Source organism: Myxocyprinus asiaticus, chromosome 26 (genome assembly GCF_019703515.2).
Source record: "Myxocyprinus asiaticus isolate MX2 ecotype Aquarium Trade chromosome 26, UBuf_Myxa_2, whole genome shotgun sequence".
Taxonomy (NCBI): Eukaryota; Metazoa; Chordata; class Actinopteri; order Cypriniformes; family Catostomidae; genus Myxocyprinus; species Myxocyprinus asiaticus.
Genome location: NC_059369.1, coordinates 32,602,229 through 32,625,559, shown reverse-complemented (window position 1 = coordinate 32,625,559; position 23,331 = coordinate 32,602,229). Strand labels below are relative to the sequence as shown.

The following is a 23,331-nucleotide window of genomic DNA, read 5'->3' as shown; positions in this document are numbered from 1 at the left end:
CGGAATTCTGATTGTTGCGCTCTCCATTCATCCTGACGGTGGGAGAGCTGATTCATTTTAGTGAGTCAGTTCGTTCGGAAGATTCGGTTCAATGATTCGATTAATTTGAGTCACCCCGTCTTGCGCAATGGGGTCATCACATCTAAGCTGTCACCCTAATCGAGATTTTTTTTTTGTTTTTCCTACCATCTTTAAAAAGTATTTTATCATGACTCCAGCACATCGGCCAACCGTCTCATTTTACTTCAGAATGCAGAATTCTCTCTTTCAAACGCTTCGCGAATCGGTTCATCCGATTTATGAAAAAGAACCGGTTCAAAAGATTCGATTCGTTCGAGAATCGAACATTAACAGTTCCTTCAGCAGAGTGTTTCACGCGCTGTACAGTCAGTTTCGCGCGTCCGCCGGTGTCTGCTCGAGACAGTTTGCGCAACTTCCCAGGAACGCTCTTAACACCCATGGACTGTTGGAAGCCACAAATTCCTCTGGCGGGAAAGCTACGGATCTCATTCATACTGCTGTCGATTCCAGTAAATGCGCTCTTATAATGTGGCATAAAGGCGCGTCTCGTTGGTGAGTGAGATCGACTTTTGCTCTTGCCCTCGAAGGACTGGAATTACTGATTTCGCAATATAGGCACAAATGACTTGCTTTTATCTCTTTTATTTTCTTTTCTCTTTCAAACCACGCATGAAGCCATGAATGGAGTAAACAATAAGGTTGTGAACTAAATAACGTGGGCGTGATTGATCTACATATTGTTGATTAATATCTATTCTTATCATAGATCACATCTGCTGATACCTACTGATCAATTACCTACATGACAACATGACAGGGGAGTTTAATAACTTAACGTCACTCTTGATTAATGCGACCGACTTTCAAAACCACACGAGAGGATGCTCATTAACCAAGACTGGTTTTCAGTTTTACTATTTACCCACTGTGTACATTATTGTGTTCATCGCTGGACTGATTGGAAACAGTTTGGCCATATGGATGTTTGTGTGTCACATGAGGCCATGGAGTGGTATCTCCGTATACATGTTCAATTTGGCACTCGCGGATTTTTGTTACGTGCTGTCACTACCCTTTCTCATTTTCTACTACTTTAATAAAACAGACTGGATTTTTGGGGACGTGTTATGCAGGCTGCAGAGGTTTATGTTCCACGTGAATCTATACGGGAGCATCCTTTTCCTGACGTGCATCAGTGTGCACAGGTACTCCGGTGTGGTCCATCCTCTGAAGTCATTGGGAAGGCTCAAGAAGAAGAACTCGGTGCGCACAGTCGCTCTGGTGTGGTTCATAGTTGTGATGGGAATAGCTCCGATTCTCTATTACTCGCGCACGGGTACTAAAAAAGGCTCCACGACGTGCTACGACACCACTTCAGAGGACGAGCTGCCCGGCTACTTCGTCTACAGCATGTGCATGACGGTTTTTGGCTTCTGCATCCCGTTCATCATCATCCTGAGCTGTTATGGAGGCATTGTCAAGGCTCTCATTTATAATGAGATGGACAATGCTCCACTAAGGAGGAAATCAATTTACCTGGTCATTATTGTGCTCACAGTCTTCGCAGTCTCCTATTTGCCCTTCCATGTCATGAAGAACCTGAACATGAGGGCTCGCCTGTACTTCCAGAGCCCAGACATGTGTGACTTTAATAATAGAGTATATGCCACTTACCAGGTGACAAGGGGCCTGGCTAGTCTTAATAGCTGTGTGGACCCTATTCTGTATTTCCTGGCTGGGGACACGTTTAGACGCAGACTGTCCAGAGCCACCAAAAAGTCCTCCAGCAAGGGAGATAACACTATCCAGTACAAGAGCGAGGAGACAGCACTTCGGGACAATCGTGCCTGAGTGTGCTCTGAGAAACATGTTTTTGTGTGTGTGTGTGAGTGTGTGTGTGTGTGTGTGTGTGTGTGTGTGTGTGTGTGAATTGTGATCTGTAACACCTGTATGTTGTGGAACTGAGCACATTCCCCCAGACTGATTGGATGCTTTATTAAATTAGAGTTAGCATATTCAAAATCATTGTACTGTACTCTTGCCAGTGTTACTCATTTTATTACTACTGAAACATGCTGTATGTTTGTTTGTTTGTTTTTTGTGTTGTTTTTGCCTAATGTGATTTTCCACTAAGAATGGATCAAAACTGACTGTGGAGTAACTCTGAACTAAAACTGAACAAACATTTACTAACTAACTGTTTAATGCATTAACAGCAACAATTGCTTTGCACATATAACAAGCACTGACATTTTATTTGAGGATGACTGAATGGCACCAAGCACATTTTAATCCCTGCATTGTTTTCAGTAAATAGTTAAGATGCACTATATATATATATATATATATATATATATATAATTAATTGTCTACCTGTGGCTGTTGTACATTTTAAGGCATCTAAGTTTGTTTCAGCTGCGATGTGATGAATTTATATATTGCTCTGTATTTTACTCTGATACTGTAAAGATGTGTGACCCAGTGCTGTGTAGATCAAATGAATTTCAGCCCATGAATTATGAAGGGACTGTTATAACCATGTTTCAAATTGTCAGTAATACTGTATGTGCATAATGTCCTGTGGTATTTAAAGTTAAAAATAAATACAGAGACATATCTAGAAGATCAATGGAAATGTGTGTTTTTAGTGCTGACTTCATTGCAGTTCTCAACAGTTTTTTGAATAGTCTGTATCCAATAGTTTATTAAAGGGATAGTTCACCCAAAAATGAAAATTCTCTCAACATTTACTCACCCTCATGCCATCCCAGATGTGTATCTTTCTTTCATCTGCTGAACTCAAACAAAGATTTTTAGAAGAATATTTCAGCTCTTTCACTTACAATGTAAGTGAAAGGGTGCCAAAATTTGAAGCTTCAAAAATCACATAAGGGAAACATAAAAGTACTTCAGACAACTCCAGTGGTTAAATCCATGTCTTCTGAAGCAATCTGATAGGTGTGGGTGAGGAACAGATACATTTTTAAGTCCTTTTTCCTTCATGTTCACTTTCTCCTTCTTCTGTTTGTGGTGATTCTGGGCAGGGACAGGAATTTATGACAAAAAAATCACCCAGACTTATCATATCATGTCTGAACACATGGATTTTACCACTGGAGTCATCTGGATTACTTTTATGCTTCCTTTATGTGGATTTTGGAGCTTCAAAATTTGGGCACCCATTCACATGCATTCTGAGGACCTACAGAGCTGAAATATTCTTCTAAAAATCTTCATTTGTGTTCTGCAGAGGAAAGAAAGTCATACACATGGGATGGCATGAGGGTGAGTTAATCAGGAGAGAATTTTCATTTTTGGGTGAACTATCCCTATAATGTTGATTATAGTGTAAATTAAAGGAATATTCTGAGTTCAATACAAGTTAAAGGTGCACTCAGTAATTCTAATCCAATACATTTTTTGTCAAATTCTGCAAATGTCTCCTCACTGTCAGCTAGCTGTCCGTTCTGTGGGTGGACTGAAAAAAAATCTAGTATTTGTGCACAGCTCAGGTTCTGTAAATGGGACAAAAACAAAGTGGATCAGACTGATCCACACAACACTACTCCAGCCAATCAGCAACAGGGGATGGTTCTTGCACGTGCACAGGATTGGGGGTCGGGGCAGGGCGAGAGGGAAATTCATAAGAAGAGTGACGACAAATCTGGCTGATGCAAACTTTCTAAACTCCAAGGAGGACAAATGTCTGAGAAACAGACCAAGAGAAAAAGGTCAGACAAATATAAACTAAAAAAGAAGGATTTTGATAAGTCGAGGGCTAGGAGCCGCTTTTCAGGGGTGGAGAGACCTCCGAGAGGTAAAAGGCTTGAAGACAGATGCATAAGTTGCTCTTTTTTTTTCTCAAAAGGTGGGTAACATAAATTTTGCTATGTTTCACAGAACCCATATATGCTGTTGTTGTGATGTTAGATTCAGTAGCAGGAGAGATGTGAGTGTCTGGAGCTGGTGTGCGTAAAACCTTTTACCTGGAAGTGATTAGGGCCAATCCATACACGTTAAAATACTGTTTCAAAAGTAAAGCCACACAAGACAAACACAGTACGCATGTTAACATAAAATCACCTACTAACCTTTTCTGTGTAAAGTTATATCCAATTTTATAACTTTGTTACCACCGTGATGCCGCAAACCCTAAAACGACTGTCAAAACGGTTTAAACAACTTTACAGCTTAATACCACACAAGTCTTAACAGAAGAATTAATAGAAGTGTTTCTATAAATTATAAGCTTTACATTTTTTTTTTTTTTTTTTTTTTTAACAATTTTAAGCTTTACATACTTTAGGAGGGACAGGTCAAAATTATTTTTGTGGTAATCAACAGTATGCCACAAATGCTGTCGATTGAGTTTAACTTGTATTGAACGCAGAATATTCCTTTAATAGTCTAATCTAGAAGATGAATTGTTGTAAAAAAGTACCCTGAATGTTTTTCTGTTGATGAGTAAAATCCTGTTTTAGGGGAAAACAACAATGATGCAAAGATGTCCTCACCCTTTGCCTGATGCCTATTTTTCATAATTACTCTACTTCCTTAGCTCCATTGCTATACTTTTCTATCTCTCCCATGAAGTCCAAGCCTAAATGTATTATGAAACAGTACCCGATTCACGTTGCACAGTTCTCCATTGCATTTCTTTTCCTGAGCAGGTTGACACTTTGTCTCTCTCAGTGTTGGGTGTAATGCATTACTAATAATTAATTACTGTAATTAAATTACTTTTTCATTGAAAAAAGTAAATAAAGGGATTACTCTTAATTTGTCAGTAATTTAATTACAGTTACTTTAGATGTAATTGAGTTAAATACTGTATAGACTATAGAACAATCCTATATAAAACAATAGTGAATTTAAAATCAATTTAATGCAGCCCCCTTAAATTCTTTGGCCAGTTCATGAATAATTTATTTGATTTTATATAATTTATTTGAAAGAATTAAAAGAACAGTTTCATGTCTATCCTTATATTTTTCATCTGGTCGAGGTTGATAAGAGTTTTAGAAAGTAATTTGTAATAAGTACTGCAATTACTTTTCAGACAGAGTAATTAGTACAGTAATCTAATTACACTGTAGAAGATGTAATTGGCAGTTAGTAATTAATTACTTTTTTAGAGTAACTTACCCAACACTGGTCCCTCTCACAGGAAAGGACAAGGAGGGAAGGGGAATGAGGAAGGCTTAAATAATACTGCATTTTCTTTTTTCCCCAGAGTTCTCCTAGCCATTCTTTGTGAGAGGAACAAAAGCAGATTGGTTACTAATGCTGGTTCAGGCTTGGTATGAGATCCGGGAATCTAACACTGAGGCTGGGTTAATAAAACTCGTAAAGTTCAACTCTAAATTTGAATGACTGGATAAGCCGCATTTGAAGTCATTGTAAAATGCTGATAAACACACACCTTTGACCGCATGCATTTTCCATATTAATGTGTCAAATTGATATGTTGCTTGATAACCGTAAACAGCCAGGCTAATGAACTATAGTATTCAGCAGAAGAACTCAAGGGAGTAGACTTTATTTTTACTATACCTTGTTAACAAAAATGTCATATTGTGGCCTAACCCATGGTCAAATCACTGTAATGTGTGGCGTCTTGTGATTTACTGCTGTAATAGGTCGGCACTGGATGAATTTTTTACAATTTTCTGTTCTGTCTGTGTGTGTTTAAGGGCACTTAATTAAGGAAACCTCTTTAATGGCATCTTGGTATTCAGGGCCATAGCAGGGAATTCTGGGCCCCCTGACTATATATTGCTCTGGGCCCCTTTCCTATTAAAATAATACAGTTTTGAATTTGTTGTGGGCCCCCCTGTTCCTTTGGGCCCCTAGAATCGTTACCACCTTTCACCCCACTAGCTATAGCCCTGTTGGTATGCCAAAGAATATACTTTCACTAGACATATGTCTCCTGTTGCTATTAGTATTTTTCAGTGTTATGAACTTAGAATGAGTGATGATATACTGTATTCGTCAACCAAGATACATTATGAGGCAACTGACTACAATGAGTCTTGCACCTGTGTAATTTATGCGATATTTGTTTTCTTTGTAAATGTGTGAGTTAGTATTCAAAAGAGTATGTGTCTAAATAAATGAGTATGCTAGTTAGCAAGCATGCTTCTGCTTGCTTATGTGAGAGTGTATGTTTGCTTATGTGTTTGCAGGAAGAAGCCCCAACAATGCCAGCTTCCATGAGGCCTGCTGAGGCACGAAAATCGGCGAGTCCTGCCAGTAACTCCTCCATCTCCTGCTTTTTCCTACTGTGACACCATTTAAACCTGCCCTCTGTCAAGTTTAGAGGGGTGGAGAAAAAGGAAGGGAAAGAATAGAAAGGGAAAGAGAGAGAAACAGAAAGAACAAAGCTTTCCTTTTGAAGGAGAGAAACAGACCATCCTGGAGGGTCAAAGCCATTACCGTGGATAAAGGGCCAAGTAAGATACTTCTTGGAGCTATAATGGGTGCTTTGCAATTGACATTTGTTTTGCTTCATGACTCAGATGTAACATTAAATATCAAGTGTCGAACCAACATCACTCCAAAATTGTTTGTTATGCAAAAATCCCTAAAATAATCAAACACCGATGTTTATTAATATTAGGCCTTGCAAAAACAGAATAGGCCCAGCCATATGCAAAATTATTAACACGACAGCTGAATAGGAACATTTACAATTTTGGGTAATACTTTGAACAAGGGTTTTATTTGTCAACATTAGTAAACACAGTAATTAACATGAATTAACAATGAACAATACTTTTATAGCATTTATTCATCTTGATTACTTTTAATTTCTATTGATACATTAATAAATGTACATTATTATATGTTAACATAAGCTGATGCATTATGAACTAATAGAAACTAACATTGAACTATAGTATATTTTTAAATTAATTTGTAACACTTTACATTAAGGTTCCATTTTTTAACATTAGTTAACATGAACTAACAATGAACAATACTTTTACAGCATTTATAAAATGTTCTTAATGTTAGTTAATAGAAAAACAATTGTTCATTCTTAATTCATGGTAGTTCATAGTGCATTAACTAATGTCAACATATACCATTTTTTATTTTAAATATGTAATAGAATATGTTGAAATTAAAATGAACAAAGATTTATAAATGTTGTAAAAAATATATTGTTAATTGTTCATGATACCTAATGCATTAACTAATGTTAATGAATGGAACCTTATTGTAAAGTGTTACCAATTAATTGACCAAGTTTAATCAATGTCATAAAAAAATTATTGTTCATTTTTAGTTTATGATATCTAATGCATTAACTAATGTTAAAAGTTTTGTCAAAGTTTTATTATTTCCTTTTTATATGATCTGTTTTATAATTGTATTATTTCCATTTAGCATTGTTTTTTCCCTGCTGTTTGTGACCGTATTAGAACAGGCCTGTGTCCCTCCTATTCAGAACCACTGCTCTAACTAACTGTGACCTAAAGTACAAGAAATGTATTTTCTTTAAGTAATGCTTTTTTTTAATGAATGGATTGTTAATTGCTGCTAATGTAAGTAAATATTTTTCTTGTTTTTTTTTTTTTTTTTTTTTGCTGTGTGATCGACTAGAGCAATTGAACAGCAATGGTTCCACTCAACCCAAGATCAACCAAAATGTCATCTCTATTTTAGTCTTGTTTAATTTGTGTGGAATACTACTCCTTCTGGCCACAGACTAAATCAGTGGCGGATTTAGGCATGGGTGACATGGGCAGTTGCCCAGGGCGGCATCTTGTGGGGGGCGGAAGACCCCACCCCCCCATCCCCCGGTCAACAACTTCGGGGGCGTTCTCATTTACAAACCCCCCCCCCAACCACTTCACTCCAACCCCCCACCCCCTCCCACAAAATGGCCTCTTGGCATGAAATACCCTAAAGAGTATTGATAGCATCTCTCAGATACATTACCCTGTTATCGAGTCATCAGCTTCCTTGGAAGACAAAATCTTATCTATCAATCAATATGCTCATTTCTAAACCTATTACTACAGCATTCCTTGAAATCAATAGGTCATGCATTGTGCCTCTCACAAAGCAAGATGACTTTTATTTAGAGTTCGCTGTTTGTAAATAATGTTGAGGACAGATGGTTAAGAAACTGATGATTCCTCTGGTCAGGCCTCAGAAAGAAAATGAAACTGAATTATTTAGATAGGTGTAACTATAGCTTCACTGTAACTCCTGGAAAATTATTATTGGAACATATCAGATTCCTTTGTAGGTTTGTACAACTGTTCTTCTGCCACATCTTAAACTCTGACCAGAGTTTATCACTGAAATTAATCAAATAACTGCTTTTGAGCCCAGCTTGGTATTATTAACTTAATTAATTCAATCCACGTAGTATAATTCTCCAGGTGCATTAGACAATGGAGAGCAAAGTTGTCGCATAGTTATCATCAACGATTTGGATCAGAACAATCTATTATTATGAGTATTATTTCAGTTGGGCACATCTGTCTGCAATCTCTTTGAAGAATCAGTTCAGACATCCTGTTTCATCCAGTCACCAAACAGAAGGACTGTGTTTATTCTGCAAGGCCACCTGACTGCATTCAGTTATTTATTTTTAAAAGGGATGTTTGTGAAGGGAGAAACCAGGAGTGAAATAGTGGAAAGGCTAATTTTTGTTTTGATATGATTTGTTAGGACAGGTTATGCTTCTGCTCTGGTTGTCAAACAAGATATTCAACAGCCAACTTAAGACAACATGTTACTTATTTTAGATTTCACTTGTAGATCCTGACCCACATAAAAACAAAAGCTCTATAGAATACAGTGGCAATGACCCTGACGTTTTTTCTTTTAATTTCTTGTGCCACAGTTTTATTTGAACTAGAAAAGCTCTAGGCTTCAATTTTAAACTTTATGTCTGTGCTATTTTAATAGTGACAATTGAATCAGTACAAACATGGGTCGCTTCACAAGTAATTTTATTGAGGAAATTCCAAAGTTATCCAATGGAGGGAGGTATTACTTTTGCAGCCAAAAATATTAAAATGGCTGAATGAAATGTTTTGTTTTTTGTTGTTGTTGTTGTTGTTGTTGTTGTTTATTCTTGTTGAATAAAGACACAGTGTCTTTAAATGTATCAGTGTGACTTGCTGGTGTCTATGTCTGAACAAGCATTGCATTGAGCATGTCCTGCAAAGGAACAGCATCACAAGTATGTACCAATGGATATTTCTGTCACAGTTGCAGCAGAGGCTTGGCCAGAACATCTTCATGCCTTTTATTTTTACAGGTCAGTGAGTTTATATCATTGGTGAGCCTGTAACCCTATGTAAATAGTCATATAAAGAAAGGCTGACCCTTTCTAGCTAGCATGCCTTTACATGTATACTAAGCACACACCTGCTGGTATAAGAAATGATTTTTGATAATACATTTTGTGAAGGCTAGACTGCCCTCCCATGTTTGCTAATCACACATAGGCTACTGGTTGTGAGCAATACAGGTGTAATGTTTTGAGTCAAATCCATATTATTGTGTTTGCATGTGGTTTTCTGCAACAGTGACCTCATACATGCGTGTTGTTTCAAGGCCATAAAATTAAACTGTTGTGATGTTACTTGTTGCCCAGCCACATAGATTATGTGTTTCTTTCATACAAAAAAATGGCACAGTAAAAAGAAAGGCATATCAGCTTTCCAGTTTCCGAAATTACATTTATATTAACCTTTAAAATTTGGCTGCAGTCACAGATTTACAAGCACAAACACAACCAAAACCACCCCGTAGAGGACAATTAAACGAATGGAAACAATAATAAGCTCAGTCAACACAACTGTATGACGGCAATATATTCACACAGATGTTCATTTGCGGTACACTGCAAAAAATGGAAGTGGAACCGCACAAAATACACACATATTCAAGATGCATTGTCTGAATATCTTATGCTCTTTGCTTCTTAGGTAACTTTGTCTTGCTTTAAGGATGTTGATTTTTAGAAAACAAGACAAAGGTACAACACCCTAACTACAGTGTGTCCTACTTCATTTTTCCCAAACGTGCAATATACAGAACAGAGCACATTTCATGAAATACTGTATCACAAAATGCATTGTGCTCAACTTGACCTTCCATTTCCAGTGTGATGAATGAACTGGAAGTAATGCAGCTATGACTTTGTAACATCTCTTTTTTATCAACTTATATGTATATAGTGTATCTGCTACCTGAGTCTCCTGATGGAACTGGGAGATGAAGGGGTCATAAAAAAGCGATATCTACTGTGCCAGACAGCAATGCAAGAATGCAATTTGGGGAGAGGATTAAGGAGGTGGGACGGGAATGACTGGCCATGCAGGCAGATGAATGACAGACACCAATAGAGGTTATACAAGATAAAATTGTTTGGCAGGAATGAACAGCATCTCTTTAAACTGGCAGATAATGTGTGTATGTGAGTCAGAGAAGAATGGGTGAAGTAGCTGTATGTCAAGATAGCAGAGTGGATGAGGCAGGTACTCCTGCAGGTCTCGTTTAGACACCCAGGTGAACTGCTGACATCACAAGAGTACATTTGGATCCCTGTATTATCAAGCTCAGACAGAAAGAAAACGACAGAGATGGAGAGGGAGAGATATAATAATAATGAGGCCAAGTTTTTAAAACATGTCTGTTAAACTACAAACTGCTGTCAGGGATAATTTAATTAACTGTGCTGTGATTAAATGTATTCTACAATATAGAATGGCCAAGCACATCCTTAATTAATGCAAAGTATGTTTTTGGCAAGAAATAATGCAGCAGGACACAGAATCTTTGCCAAGATCAATTCAGCTCTTATTGTACACCACAGTGACACAATTGGGACAAAAGTGCTAGACACTTCTCAAATTCTGAAGTCTGAAGAGGGCTGTGACCAAATTATTGCTGTTTAAATAAATATAAGTACTTTGAAGGCAATGGCAGCATGCGAGACTTATCCTCCCCATCGACAATTTATTGTGTCCTACACACCTGCCTGCCATACACCCAGGTGTATGTGGGGATTTTACTTGTTAAATGAACCTGATATAATAAATATAGTATCAGTGTGGAGTCTAATCTGATTACAAATTAATTAGTTACAGTAATCTGATTACTTTTTTGTCAAAAAAGCAGAGTAATGCATGACATTTTAAATGATTGCAATCAGATTAAGGTTACTGACTTTCAGTTAGGTGATTGCTTTTAAGTACATAACTTGGGTTACACATACAGTATTTCCAATATTATTTATGCATAATACATTTAAAATATATATATGTCTGTTTGCATTTGTGTGACAGCTGCAGGGTGTGCGACATTGAACAAAGAGGAAATATACACATTATTACAAATTTGAACGTAAAACAAACTTTTTTGTAAAAAGTGTTTCAGAAAGCAGTTTAAAAGTATGGTAATTAATAATGTGACATCTTGAGATTACAATAACATTTTCAGAGAAGTAATTAGTCATTTGTAGGATTACTTGTTTTGAGTAACTTAACCAACACTGAGTATTATACATTATAAACTATAAATCTTGTGACATATATTAATTAATAGATTCATAAATTAAAAAAAGCTGGCTTATTTTCTAATGTTTACAATATTTGAAGTTTGTGAAAAGTTGTAAAGCAAACTAAAAATGTGTGATAGGAAAAGTTTTTCAATATGCACTGCATTGTAATGACACACACACACTAAAACAACATAGCTATGCTAATATCATTCAAAACTCTTCCAAAAAAAAAAAAAAAAAAGTGTTTTTATTACACATTCCCACTGCATACAGTACATCATGTGTATTGTTCGACCACCCTGACTCATGGTAATGGATACAGGACTGCAGCAGTGCTTTATGTGATAGAAGAACACTTCTTGCCTAGTCTGGAAGAGACCATTAAGAAATAACTACACTCTGTACTATAGATAGACTGTTCATTACAACACTAACACTGATACAACATGAAAAGTTATGGAACTACATTTTCTGTAAGACGTTCTATGGCTGGTGGAATTCAGATGTTTTTTTGTTTGTTTGTTTGTTTGTTTGTTTGGTTTCTCATTTGTTTTTCAATAGAAACACAGTGTTATTTCTCTTAGTGTTACTACAGTTTTACCCTCTCTTTAACCCATCTGTAACAGGTTTAGGATGGGCAAAGAGGAGGCGGCAACTGGCAGGACAGTCAACATAACTTTAATGACGTAACTGAACTTAAAACATAAAACAAACATAAACACTCACACACACACACACACAGCGCGGCCGAGTATGTCTCTCTCTCTGTCAAAGTGGCATTTCCGGCTCCATCTCTGGAGGGGAGACGCTGCCTTTCCGGCCGTTCCACCAGCCGATGGTCCACCCTGCCTCATGGGAACCTGGGGAGAGATGAGGAGAGGGAGAGGGGAGAGGGACACAGAGAGAGAGAGAGAGAGGAGAGAGAGAGAGAGAAAAAAACTTGCTCGCCAGTCCTCAGCCACTCCTCCACCTTACGGCGGACAACAGTCATTCCTCCCAGGGTGGACGGCAGTGAGTCCTCCGACCCCTGGCGGACGGAACGGCTGCTCCCCTCCCTGGCGGATGGCAGCCGGCAGCGACTCATCTGTTCCCCGGAAGACTGTCACGGCTCCTCCCCTGGCGGACAGTAGCAGCGAGGACTCCACAACAGTGCATCCCTCCTCCTTCCAGGGTTTCGGCACCAATGTAACGGATTCAGGATGGGCAAGGAGGAGGCGGGAACCGGCAGGACAGTCAACATAATTTTAATGATGTAACTGAACTTAAAACAACATCACACACACATGCACGCACATGTGTGTCTCTCTCGAACTGGCGTCTCTGGCTCCCCATTATATCTCTCTCCCGCTGATTAATTGACTCATGTTGCACGGCCCGGCCACACCCTCCTCCTCGTCATACATTCCTTTCTACACATCATACATGCCCACTCACACGTTTTAGAATAAAGTGGTTTGGTAGAGGGAATGAAATGAAAGTAACCTCTATTAACTGGATGAGAGCGTTTGGGGAGAGATGAGCCAGCAGGAGGTGAAGAAACTAACTGGACACATTCACCTTTGGAGAGCAGCACACACACTATTTAAAAACCTCATTGCCCTCTTCCTCTTTCTGCAGTATCCTTGTTTTGTTCTGTTTTGTTAAGTTTCTATCAAAACTTCCTGCTGCTCTTGACTGACCCTGTTAATTCTGTGTGCCTGCAGATTGCTACTGGCTGTAGCACAAGAGTGAAAGAGAGAGAGAGAGAGAGAGAGAGAGAGAGAGAGAGACCAAGATGGAGGGTGAAACAGAGATAGAGAGACTGTACCTCTTTAACCCTCTCTGATTAATGACCCAGGTATAGCCACTTTTTTACACTATGGGTAGGAGTCTCTTGCTCACTGCTGTTTTAATGCCACTGCATCATCTGTACTTTAACATGTTGTCCACTACCCTTTACCAACTCTTTTCTGTGCGCCTTCTAATCCCTTATGGATAATTTATCTCTGTAATTAAAAACTGCCTGCATGAATTGGCAGTGCAGTCAGGTCTCCAGTTTTTTGTCATCTGCTCAGTCTGCAAGGTGGAGATGTTAGGCATCCTATAGGCATTTCAGAATGAATGCAGAGCATCAGAACTACAGCATCCCGTTATTTATCATCAGATGCTATTGTAACAGACAGGGGGCTAGATAGATGCATTTCATTAAAATGATTATGTGATTATGAGCATGGAGCATTGAAAAACATTGACATTCATTAACAAACAAAACAAAACAATAAAAACAAAGAGAGCGAGAGCGAGAGAAAAGAGAGAGAGAGAGAGAGAGAGAGAGAGAGAGAGAGAGAGAAAACACCTAAACCAACCTTGTTGCAGACATCTGTGTTTTTGGATGATCCCTAAGCTACTATGATGCTGGCCATGGCATACGTGTCAACATTGCTTACTGTCAACATTGATTGGAAGTTAAAGTTTACAAGTTTCAAAAAGTGGTGGAACAAGTTGAAACACATTGAAGAATTGCCACAAATTTGCACAATAATAAAAATTTAGAATAGTCTGGATTCTATGAACAACCAAAATGGACGTTGTTGACTATTCAAAGCTCTTTATTTTTCATGTATGTTAAAGGAATGTTTCAGGTTCAAAACAAGCTAAATCGACAGTATTGCATGTACGTATATTATAACAGAAAATAATTTAGACTCTTCCCTCATTTATTTAAAAAAAAGCACAAACTGAGGTCACATTACAATGGAAGTAAATGGGCCAGTCCATAAACATTAAAATACACTCTGTTTCAAAAGTAGAACCACAAGACGTAAACATTATAAATGTTCAGCATGATCTCATTAATATACATAGCTACAGCTGAAGTCAGAAGTTTACATACACCTTAGCCAAATATATTTAAACTCTTTTAAGTTTTTCACAATCCCTGACATTTAATCGTAGAAAACATTCCCTGTATTAGATCAGATAGGATCACTATTTTAAGAATGTGAAATGTCAGAATAATAGAGAGAATGATTTATTTCAGCTTTTATTTCTTTCATCACATTCCCAGTGGGTCAGTGTTTGGTAGCATTGCCTTTAAATTGTTTATCTTGAGTCAAACGTTTTGTGTAGCCTTCCACAAGCTCCTCACAATAAATTGCTGGCATTTTGGCCCATTCCTCCAGACAGAACTGGTGTAACTGAGTCAGGTTTGTAGGCCTCCTTGCTCACACACGCTTTTTCAGTTGTGCCCACAAATTTTCTATCGGATTGAGGTCAGGGCTTTGTGATGGCCACTCCAATACCATGACTTTGTTATCCTTAAAAGAATAGTTCACCCAAAAATGAAAATTTGCTGATAATTTACTCACCCTCAGGGCATCCAAGATGTATCTGAGTTTCTTTCTTCATCAAAACAGAATTGAAGACTTTTAGGATTTCATTTCAGGCCTCCTCCTCTAAATAATGCAAGTGAATGTCCTCCATTTTTTGATGGTCCAAAATGCATATTTAGGGTGCATCAAAATAATCCACATGACTCCAGTCGACAAATAAAGTTCTTCTGAACGCAAACGGTTGATTATTTTTAGAAACAAAACAATACTTATATACTTTTTAACTACAAATGTTCGCTTCGCTACCACGAGCCAGAGTCCCACGCCATGGCCGCCGCCGAGCCAGAGTCCCACACCATGGCCGCCGCCGAGCCAAAGTCCCACGTCATGGTCACCCAGCCAGAGTCTCATGTCATGGTCGCTGAGCTAGCGCCATCTTTTGCTCCATGCCACATCACGGCAATGACTCAGCCTGCTCCATGCCACGTCGCAGCCACACCTGAGCAGTTGGACCTGGAGATGTTTCCCACCCTTATACCCACCCTTAGTTCTCCTGAGAAGGCAAGGGGAACTTTCGGCCCTCCGACCCTGCATGGACCCTCCGAGCCCTGGATTTCCCCTTGGCCTGTCGGTCCCTCAGCATTGCCTCAGCTCTGCATTCCCTCAGCTCCACTGTGGTCCTTCAGCCTGTCGGCTTTGCCGGGGTCCCTCGTCCCTCCGGCTTCTCCTTGGTCTGTCGGTCAACTGGCTCTGCTTTGGCTTCTGCTTTTAGCTCCACAGGGGACCTCCTTCCCTACGGCTCCACCTTGGTCCTCAGTCCCACCTGCTCCTCCTCAGTCTTCCGATCCCCCAGCTCCGCCTTGCTCCTCCGAGCCTCCAGCACCGCCTTGGTCCTCCCTGCCATCGGCTCCACCCTGGCCTTTCGAGTCTTCGGCTACTCTCCGGTTCCATGGATCCGCCCCTCAAGCCTCTCATGGCTCCACCCCCCACGGACTTTGCCCTGGTCCCATGCCCCTCGCACTTTCTCGCCACGCCACGTCCCACGTCTCAAGACACCCCCCCCCCCCAGCTCCCTACAGAACTTTGAATTTATGTAATGTTTTACGTGTTTTGTTTATGTGTTGGGGCGTCAGGAGCCGTCCCTTAGTGGGGGGGATATGTCATGTGTATTTTGTTGATTCAAGTCTTTTATTTTGAAATGTTTGGTTCCTGTTTCCCTTGTCATGTGATTCCTGTTTTCCTGCCATGTTCATGTGTCATGTTTTCATTGGTTTATTGTCTCGTTATCTTGTTATGAGTTCTGTTTGTTCATTGGTTTATGTTCCCCCATGTCCATGTATTTAAGCCTCATGTTTTCCATTGTGTCTTTGTCAAATATTGAATGTAGATGTGAATGTAACTTTGTTGTAATGTCAAGCCATAGTCAAGTCTAGTTTATGTCAAGTTCAGGTTTTTTTAGATCACGTTTATGGTTAGGGTTTTTGGATTTCACTTATATAATAAACTGCACTTGGGTTCTCTACACTTCATCATCGTCTTCATCGTTGCAAGCAGCAGAGCATCATTACACTTGAGATGTTGCTTCAATCTATCCACATAATTTTCCTTCTTCATGATGCCATCTATTTTGTGAAGTGCACCAGTCTCTCCTGCAGCAAAGCACCCCCACAACATGATGCTGCCACCCCCATGCTTTATGGTTGGGATGGTGTTCTTCGGCTTGCAAGACTCACCCTTTTTCCTCCAAACATAACGATGGTCATTATGGCCAAACAGTTAAATTTTTGTTTCATCAGACCAGAGGACAGTTCTCCAAAAAGTAAGATATTTGTCCCCATATGCACATGCAAACTGTAGTCTGGCTTTTTTATGGATGTTTTGGAGCAGTGGCTTCTTCCTTGCTGAGCACCCTTTCAGGTTATGTCAATATAGGACTCATTTTACTGTGGATATAGATACTTGTCTACCTGTTTCCTCCAGCATCTTCACAAGGTCCTTTGCTGTTTGATTTGATTTGCACTTTTTGCACCAAACTACATTCATCTCTAGGAGACAGAATGCATCTCCTTCCTGAGTGGTATGATGGCTGCGTGGTCCCATGGTGTTTATACTTGCGAACTATTGTTTGTACAGTTGAATGTGGTACCTTCAGGCATTTGGAAATTGCTCCCAAGGATGAACCAGACTTGTGGAGGTCCACAATTTTGTTTTCTGAGGTTTTAGCTGATTTCTTTTGATTTTCCCATAATGTCAAGCAAAGAGGCGCTGAGTTTGAAGGTAGGCCTTAAAATACATCCACAGGTACACCTCCAGTTGACTCCAATTAGCAAATTAGCCTATCAGAAGCTATCTGGCTAATAGCCTAAAGGCTTGACATAATTTACTGGAATTTTCTAAGCTACGTAAAGGCACAGTTAACTTGGTGTATGTAAACTTCTGACCCACTGGAGTTGTGAAATAGTCAATTAAAAGTGAAACAATCTATCTCTAAACAATTGTTGGAAAAATCACTCTTGTCATGCAAAAATTTGATGTCCTAAACGACTTGCCAAAACTATAGTTTGCTAATATGAAATCTGTTGAGTGGTTACAAAATGAGGTTTAATGACTTCAACCTAAGTGTATTTAAACTTCTGACTTCAACTGTATTTGTACATTAATATTTGTAACATTTAAATGTACATGTTTGTATGTTTGGATAGATACTAAAACATACAATTTGGACGTTTGAAAGCATCTAAAATGTAACCGTTTTTACATATTTAAAGCTTTAGAAATGTATTGACAAATCCATTACAAATATATTTGAATACACGAATCAATTATAAATATATTTGTACATTTTTACTGTTTTATAGATATTTTAGATCCCTTAACCCTAGCCCAACCTCTAAACAAAACCACATTTCAACAATATAAAAACATGTAACAAGTAGATTAATGTACAGTAGCAATAATTTTTGTAACAATATATTAATTTATTTATATTTTACAGCTGCTAATCCCACACCTACTCCTAAACCTAACCATAACCATTTATTAAGCATATAAAACATGTAACAGGCAGATAATTTAATCACGATAGCTTATTCAAAGGGTGTCTAATGTGCTCCCAGACGGTTTACAATAGCATTGTGTGAGGAAGAGAGTATAATTAAAATTATTAATCGCTGTAAATCTCCTGATGCACTCCAGAACAGCACTGTTATATCTCATTCAAACATACACATTACAGAATACAACATGTCGCAAATGGTCACGAGACACTTGAGAGCCAATGAGCATTCGACATAACTGCCGTAAAACCGTAATGCTTGAGGTTGCAATTTTTTAATTTAGAAAACGAAACCAACGTGGGTTGATGGTTACAGCGGGCGCGACGGTGCTGCGGCAGATGGAGAAGGAGATAGTTGAATAAAAGCCTTGGATTTGGGCATGTTCTTCACAGAAAACAGTCTGAAAATTTGGATTATAGCTAACAAATTTATGGATTCATTTTATTATTGTTTTATGGTGTTTTTTGTGGTTTATTTTGCTTTTTGCCATATTCTGAAAACTCCTTTTGTGTTCCATGGCAAACAATAATAAAATGAAATGCTTAATAAATGATTAAACGATTTCAGAGTTTTTATTCATTTTAACATTTTTAAGTTTAGTCTTGGTTAAAGTGATATAATCATTTAAAATGTTGTATAGGGCAGCAGAAATCACACAGAACTGAATGAAACCATTAAAATGTCATGTTATAAAAGGTTATAATGTCAGCTGCATTAAATAAATGTGATGGCATTTAACTGATCTCATTGATTATACATTAAATGTAATTAACTGATTAATTCTATTAATTATTCCATATGAATCAATTCAAACACTACATGTAAACATTTGTACATTTCGATAGGTGTTAATACGTAAAATGGTGACGTTTAGATGCTGTCAATGCGTCAGTATTGTACATTTCAGTGTCTATGCAAACACACAAGAATGTAAGTTTGCTAGAACCAAACTTTACGTAAGAATACATACGAATTCTCATGAGATCACATTGAAATGTTACAAATGATTTTAATTTTATAAAACCTCTGTTCTACATGATTTTAGTGTAATAAAATCCCCAACAAGATTTGTCGGCGTTGTGTTGTCATGTAACAAAGTTGTTTTATTATATTTAACTTCACACAGATAAGGTTATTAAGTAATTTTATTGCAATTAAATAACATTAAAACATTTAATGTTTATGTCTTGTGGCTATACGTTTGGAACAATATGTATTTTAATGATTATGGACTGGGCCCATTTTCTTATATTGTAAGTGCCTTATTGTAACCACGATTTTTGCATTTTTTTTTTTTTGTTGTTGTTGTTGTTGTTTTTTATAAACGAGCGACAAGTCAAAATAATATTTTGTGGTAATCAATATTATGCCACAAATGCTGTCGATTGAGCTTAACCCCTTCAGACCTGATTTTTTTCCACTGAGCAAAATATTTTTTACCCATTTCTTTCATGTCCACTACAATGGACACCATGACTGAAGCAACACAAAATTTCAAGAAACTTTTAATAGGGTTCTTCATGGGGCCTGGGTAGCTCAGCGAGTAAAGACGCTGACTACCACCCCTGGAGTCACGAGTTCGAATCCAGGGTGTGCTGAGTGACTCCAGCCAGGTCTCCTAAGCAACCAAATTGGCCTGGTTGCTAGGGAGGGTAAAGTCACATGGGGTAACCTCCTTGTGGTCACTATAACGTGTGGTTCTCGCTCTCGGTGGGGCGCGTGGTGAGTTGTGTGTGGATGCCACTGAGAATAGCATGAAGCCTCCACACATGCTATGTCTCCGCAGTAACGCGCTCAACAAGCCACATGATAAGATGCGGAGGCAACTGAGATTTGTCCTCTGCCACCCGGATTAAGGCAAGTCACTACGCCACTATGAGCACATTGAGAATTGGGCATTCCAAATTGGGGAGAAAATGGGAGGAAAAAAAAAACAGGGTTCCTCATATTTTTAGTGTATTAACCATACATGTGAACTAGAGTTTAAAGTTATACAGTATGTGAACTATTCTTAAAGATTTTGAAAAGAACATACATACTGTAGCAATAAATAATGCAATAAGAATGTAGAATAAAAGATTATTGTATGGCGAGATGAAGTCTTAAAAAATTTGTTTGATTCTTTTTGTTCCTTGCGTGCGGTATGTGAGCCTGTGTATGTGTGTATATGTCTGTTTGCTTTTGTGGGTGTGTTTATGTGTACTTGCTGGTTGATTTGATAAATATATGCTTGCATACATTGTAGCAGCTTCTCCAAACTGTTGACCAAATGCAAGTGTGACCGGAGCTGGAAGAATCTGCCATGGGACATGGTGTTTCTAAAAATGCCAGTATCCATTACATGGACACTCTTGGCAATTTAATCGATCCCGTAGCCAGGTGGAGACCAACCTGGGTTCTGATTTCTCTATTTATATTTTACTAAATTACACCATTCATTTTCATATAAAATACACACATTTTATGTTATCTTCAGTTCAATAAAAACCTTAATTTCAGTAAATTGAAAGAGTGTCAAATCATCAAAATATGTAATGCATTGAGGTCTCTGGTAAAATCTGCTGGAAAGGAAATAACAATAATTTGAAATGCGATCAAATGGAGCTTAAGTGAAGTTCAGGCAGACCACGGTTTGCTAACCAGCATCAGCTGACGCTCAGCTGATCTGTCAACTCCACCCACTACCAATCAGCCATGACATATAAGCTCATCCAAACACACACTCACCAGTCTGTCACACAGACATCTGCTAATCTACAGATATCGCAGCCCTACCGCATATGGGTATGCAATATATTAAGTATATATTTCTTACCTTGCTCGTAATAACGATGGCCTGCTCCGATACGGAAGAGCACCCTTTCATGTCATTGGACTTGCTGGAGGAGACACAATCCAACCACCTCAACGCCAATTAAACATCATTCGAAGCCCCGCCACCTCCAAGACACAGTTCCCGTTTAGCAGCAAAATCTTCATCCATTCACAAATGACCACTCGAGAAAATTCTGTCCACACTCTACCAACAAAAAATCCAGATTCCTCCCCACGCAAGCCATGAGGAACTATTCCAGCTCTTCTTGGAAACCTCCCAGGAACCAGAGGTTATTCCACCATATGACGAAGTCTCCACACCACGCTTTCCGGACGGAAAGCTACGTCCAAAAGAAAGCACTCTTCTCTCGAGCACTCCACAATGCACATCTCTACATTAATTGACATTAATTTAGTCAAGATCTTGCTATGCTCTGAATCTAATGACAAACATGTAGTAGACTGTGATGACATATCTGTGGTGTTAAAAGAAAGTGACCCCAGACTCTCTAAGAGCCTCACCATGGCTGAATTTAATATCGCATTTGGAGTGTATAGAGACATTATATTTGAAATTCAACCAGACAGGAGGCAAGAGCTGGATACTTACCTCACTATTATATCTGATTTAGCCATGTCTTACGGCGGCACCTTATTTTATGAATGTCATAAATCTTTTTCTGCCAAATCTGCCATGTATATCCAACGCTTTAATCAAAGACTGGACTGGTCAGTCATTGATTTAGCTCTCATCACCCGACTCTTCACCGGTCACCGAACTCTTTCCTGCTCCCTATGCGGATCTTTCTCTCACACCTCTTCGTTGTTTCCTAAATCAGGATCCACCTCGTCTGCTCCTACTTTCAAGAAAAGCTATGATAAACGTTCTCAGGAGGTGAAACCAGCTGCTTTTAGCCCGTTATGTTTCCACTACAACAAAAATGTGTGCAACCATTCTAACTGGAAATTCATTAATGTTTGCAGCTATTGCGGTGACTGTCACCCAAAAAATGTGTGTGCCCTCATCTTAGCAATCTATTCCCATTAACACAAGAGAGCAAAAAAAAGCCTTAAAAAAATCACCCCAATCAGTGTTTTGTGCATTATTTGTTAATCGGTTTGATGAAAGGGTTTCTTGCTGGTCTAATGTCTCTAATGTCTAATGAAGCATTGTGTTGGATCCTCTCCAACAATTTCAAATTGTTTGTACTCCATCTGCTGGATGACTTCCTAGTAGTAGATTGTCTGTATTCTTAGCCTAATCACTCTATACTCACTCTTAAAGAAATGTTTACTAATCTCGGAGTTCCATTGTCAGAGGAGAAACCCCTAGGCCCATCTCACATACTAGAATTCTTTACTTTACTTTATATTCTATTAATATGCAAGCTTCCTAACCTAAAGATAAATTAAACTGCATCAGAGACTTCATCCAGGCCTTCATGTTTACTTCACCAGTCACCAAACAAGAGTTGCTTTCTCTCTTAGGCCTCCCAATTTTGCCATGAGGATCATCCCACAGGGTCGTTACTTTATATCTAGACTACTTGAAATTTTCAAATCAGTCAACAATTTTCATGATTTAGTCACTTTATGAAGGCTGTAGATCTGACCTAAGGTTTTGGGCAAAACTTTTTTTCTATCATGATAACTATGAAACTTCTCTCAACCTACAATTCTTCACCGACACAGCTCCCTCTACCGGCTACAGAGGGAACAGTGGTGCAGAAAGCAAATCATTGTGTGTTGCGATAATGAAGCTACCGTTAACATTATCAACAAAGGGCGCTCTTCTGTTCCATTTATTAATACGTTTGTCAGACGTCTATCCTGGTCATGCATGCTGGGCAATTTCACCATGCACCTACCAGGTCTAGACAATAAAATTGCTGTCTCCCTGTCTCAATTAAATTTCCAGGAACTCAGACAACTATGCCCAGCTGCTTCCACTGCAGGCCTCCCCTGCCCTTCCTTCAACCAAACAATCCTTGACTAAATGACTCACTTGGGAGCCTTATCTCCTCCGCAACTCACAATTTGAGATTGGGTTTGGCAAAATCTACATTAAAAAATCTATCAGTCTCCTCCTAAATGTCCTAAAAAAGGAAAGTCCTGCAATTAATGATAAATGTTTACCTTTTACATTTACTCATTTGGCAGACATTTACATTTACTCATTTGGCAGACGCTTTTATCCAAAGAGGAACACATAAGCGAATCATCTTAAGGAGACAGTGGTACGAAAAAGTTCCATATTACAAGTTTCACTACCATCAGAATAGTAGTATTCAAAACAGATTAAAGTGCACAATAATGTTTTTTTTTTTGTTTGTTTTTTTTTAGTGACTGGTAAAGTGCTCATCGAAAAGATGTGTTTTTAGCCGTTTTTTGAAGACAGAAAGTGAGTCAGCTTAACGGATGAAGTTGGAAAGATCATTCCACCAACATGGTACGATGAAGCCGAAAGTTTGGTAAAGTATTTAGGTGCCTCTTTGTGTTGGTACAACAAGGCGACGTTCATTAGCCAACCGCAGGCTTCTAGTGGGCACGTAGCTCTGCAGAAATGATTTTAGGTATGCTGGAGCAGACCCAG

At 38.7% G+C, this 23,331-nt stretch overlaps 1 protein-coding gene across 1 annotated transcript; it reads left to right on the top strand.

The window, feature by feature from the left end:
* The first annotated feature begins 383 nt into the window (after window positions 1-383).
* Window positions 384-2,603, top strand: LOC127416859 (P2Y purinoceptor 1-like). Its single transcript, XM_051656439.1, has 2 exons — window positions 384-573; window positions 788-2,603. The coding sequence occupies exon 2, from the start codon at window positions 832-834 to the stop codon at window positions 1,870-1,872; it is 1,041 nt and encodes a 346-aa protein (XP_051512399.1). The 5' UTR covers window positions 384-573; window positions 788-831; the 3' UTR covers window positions 1,873-2,603.
* Window positions 2,604-23,331: the final 20,728 nt, after the last annotated feature.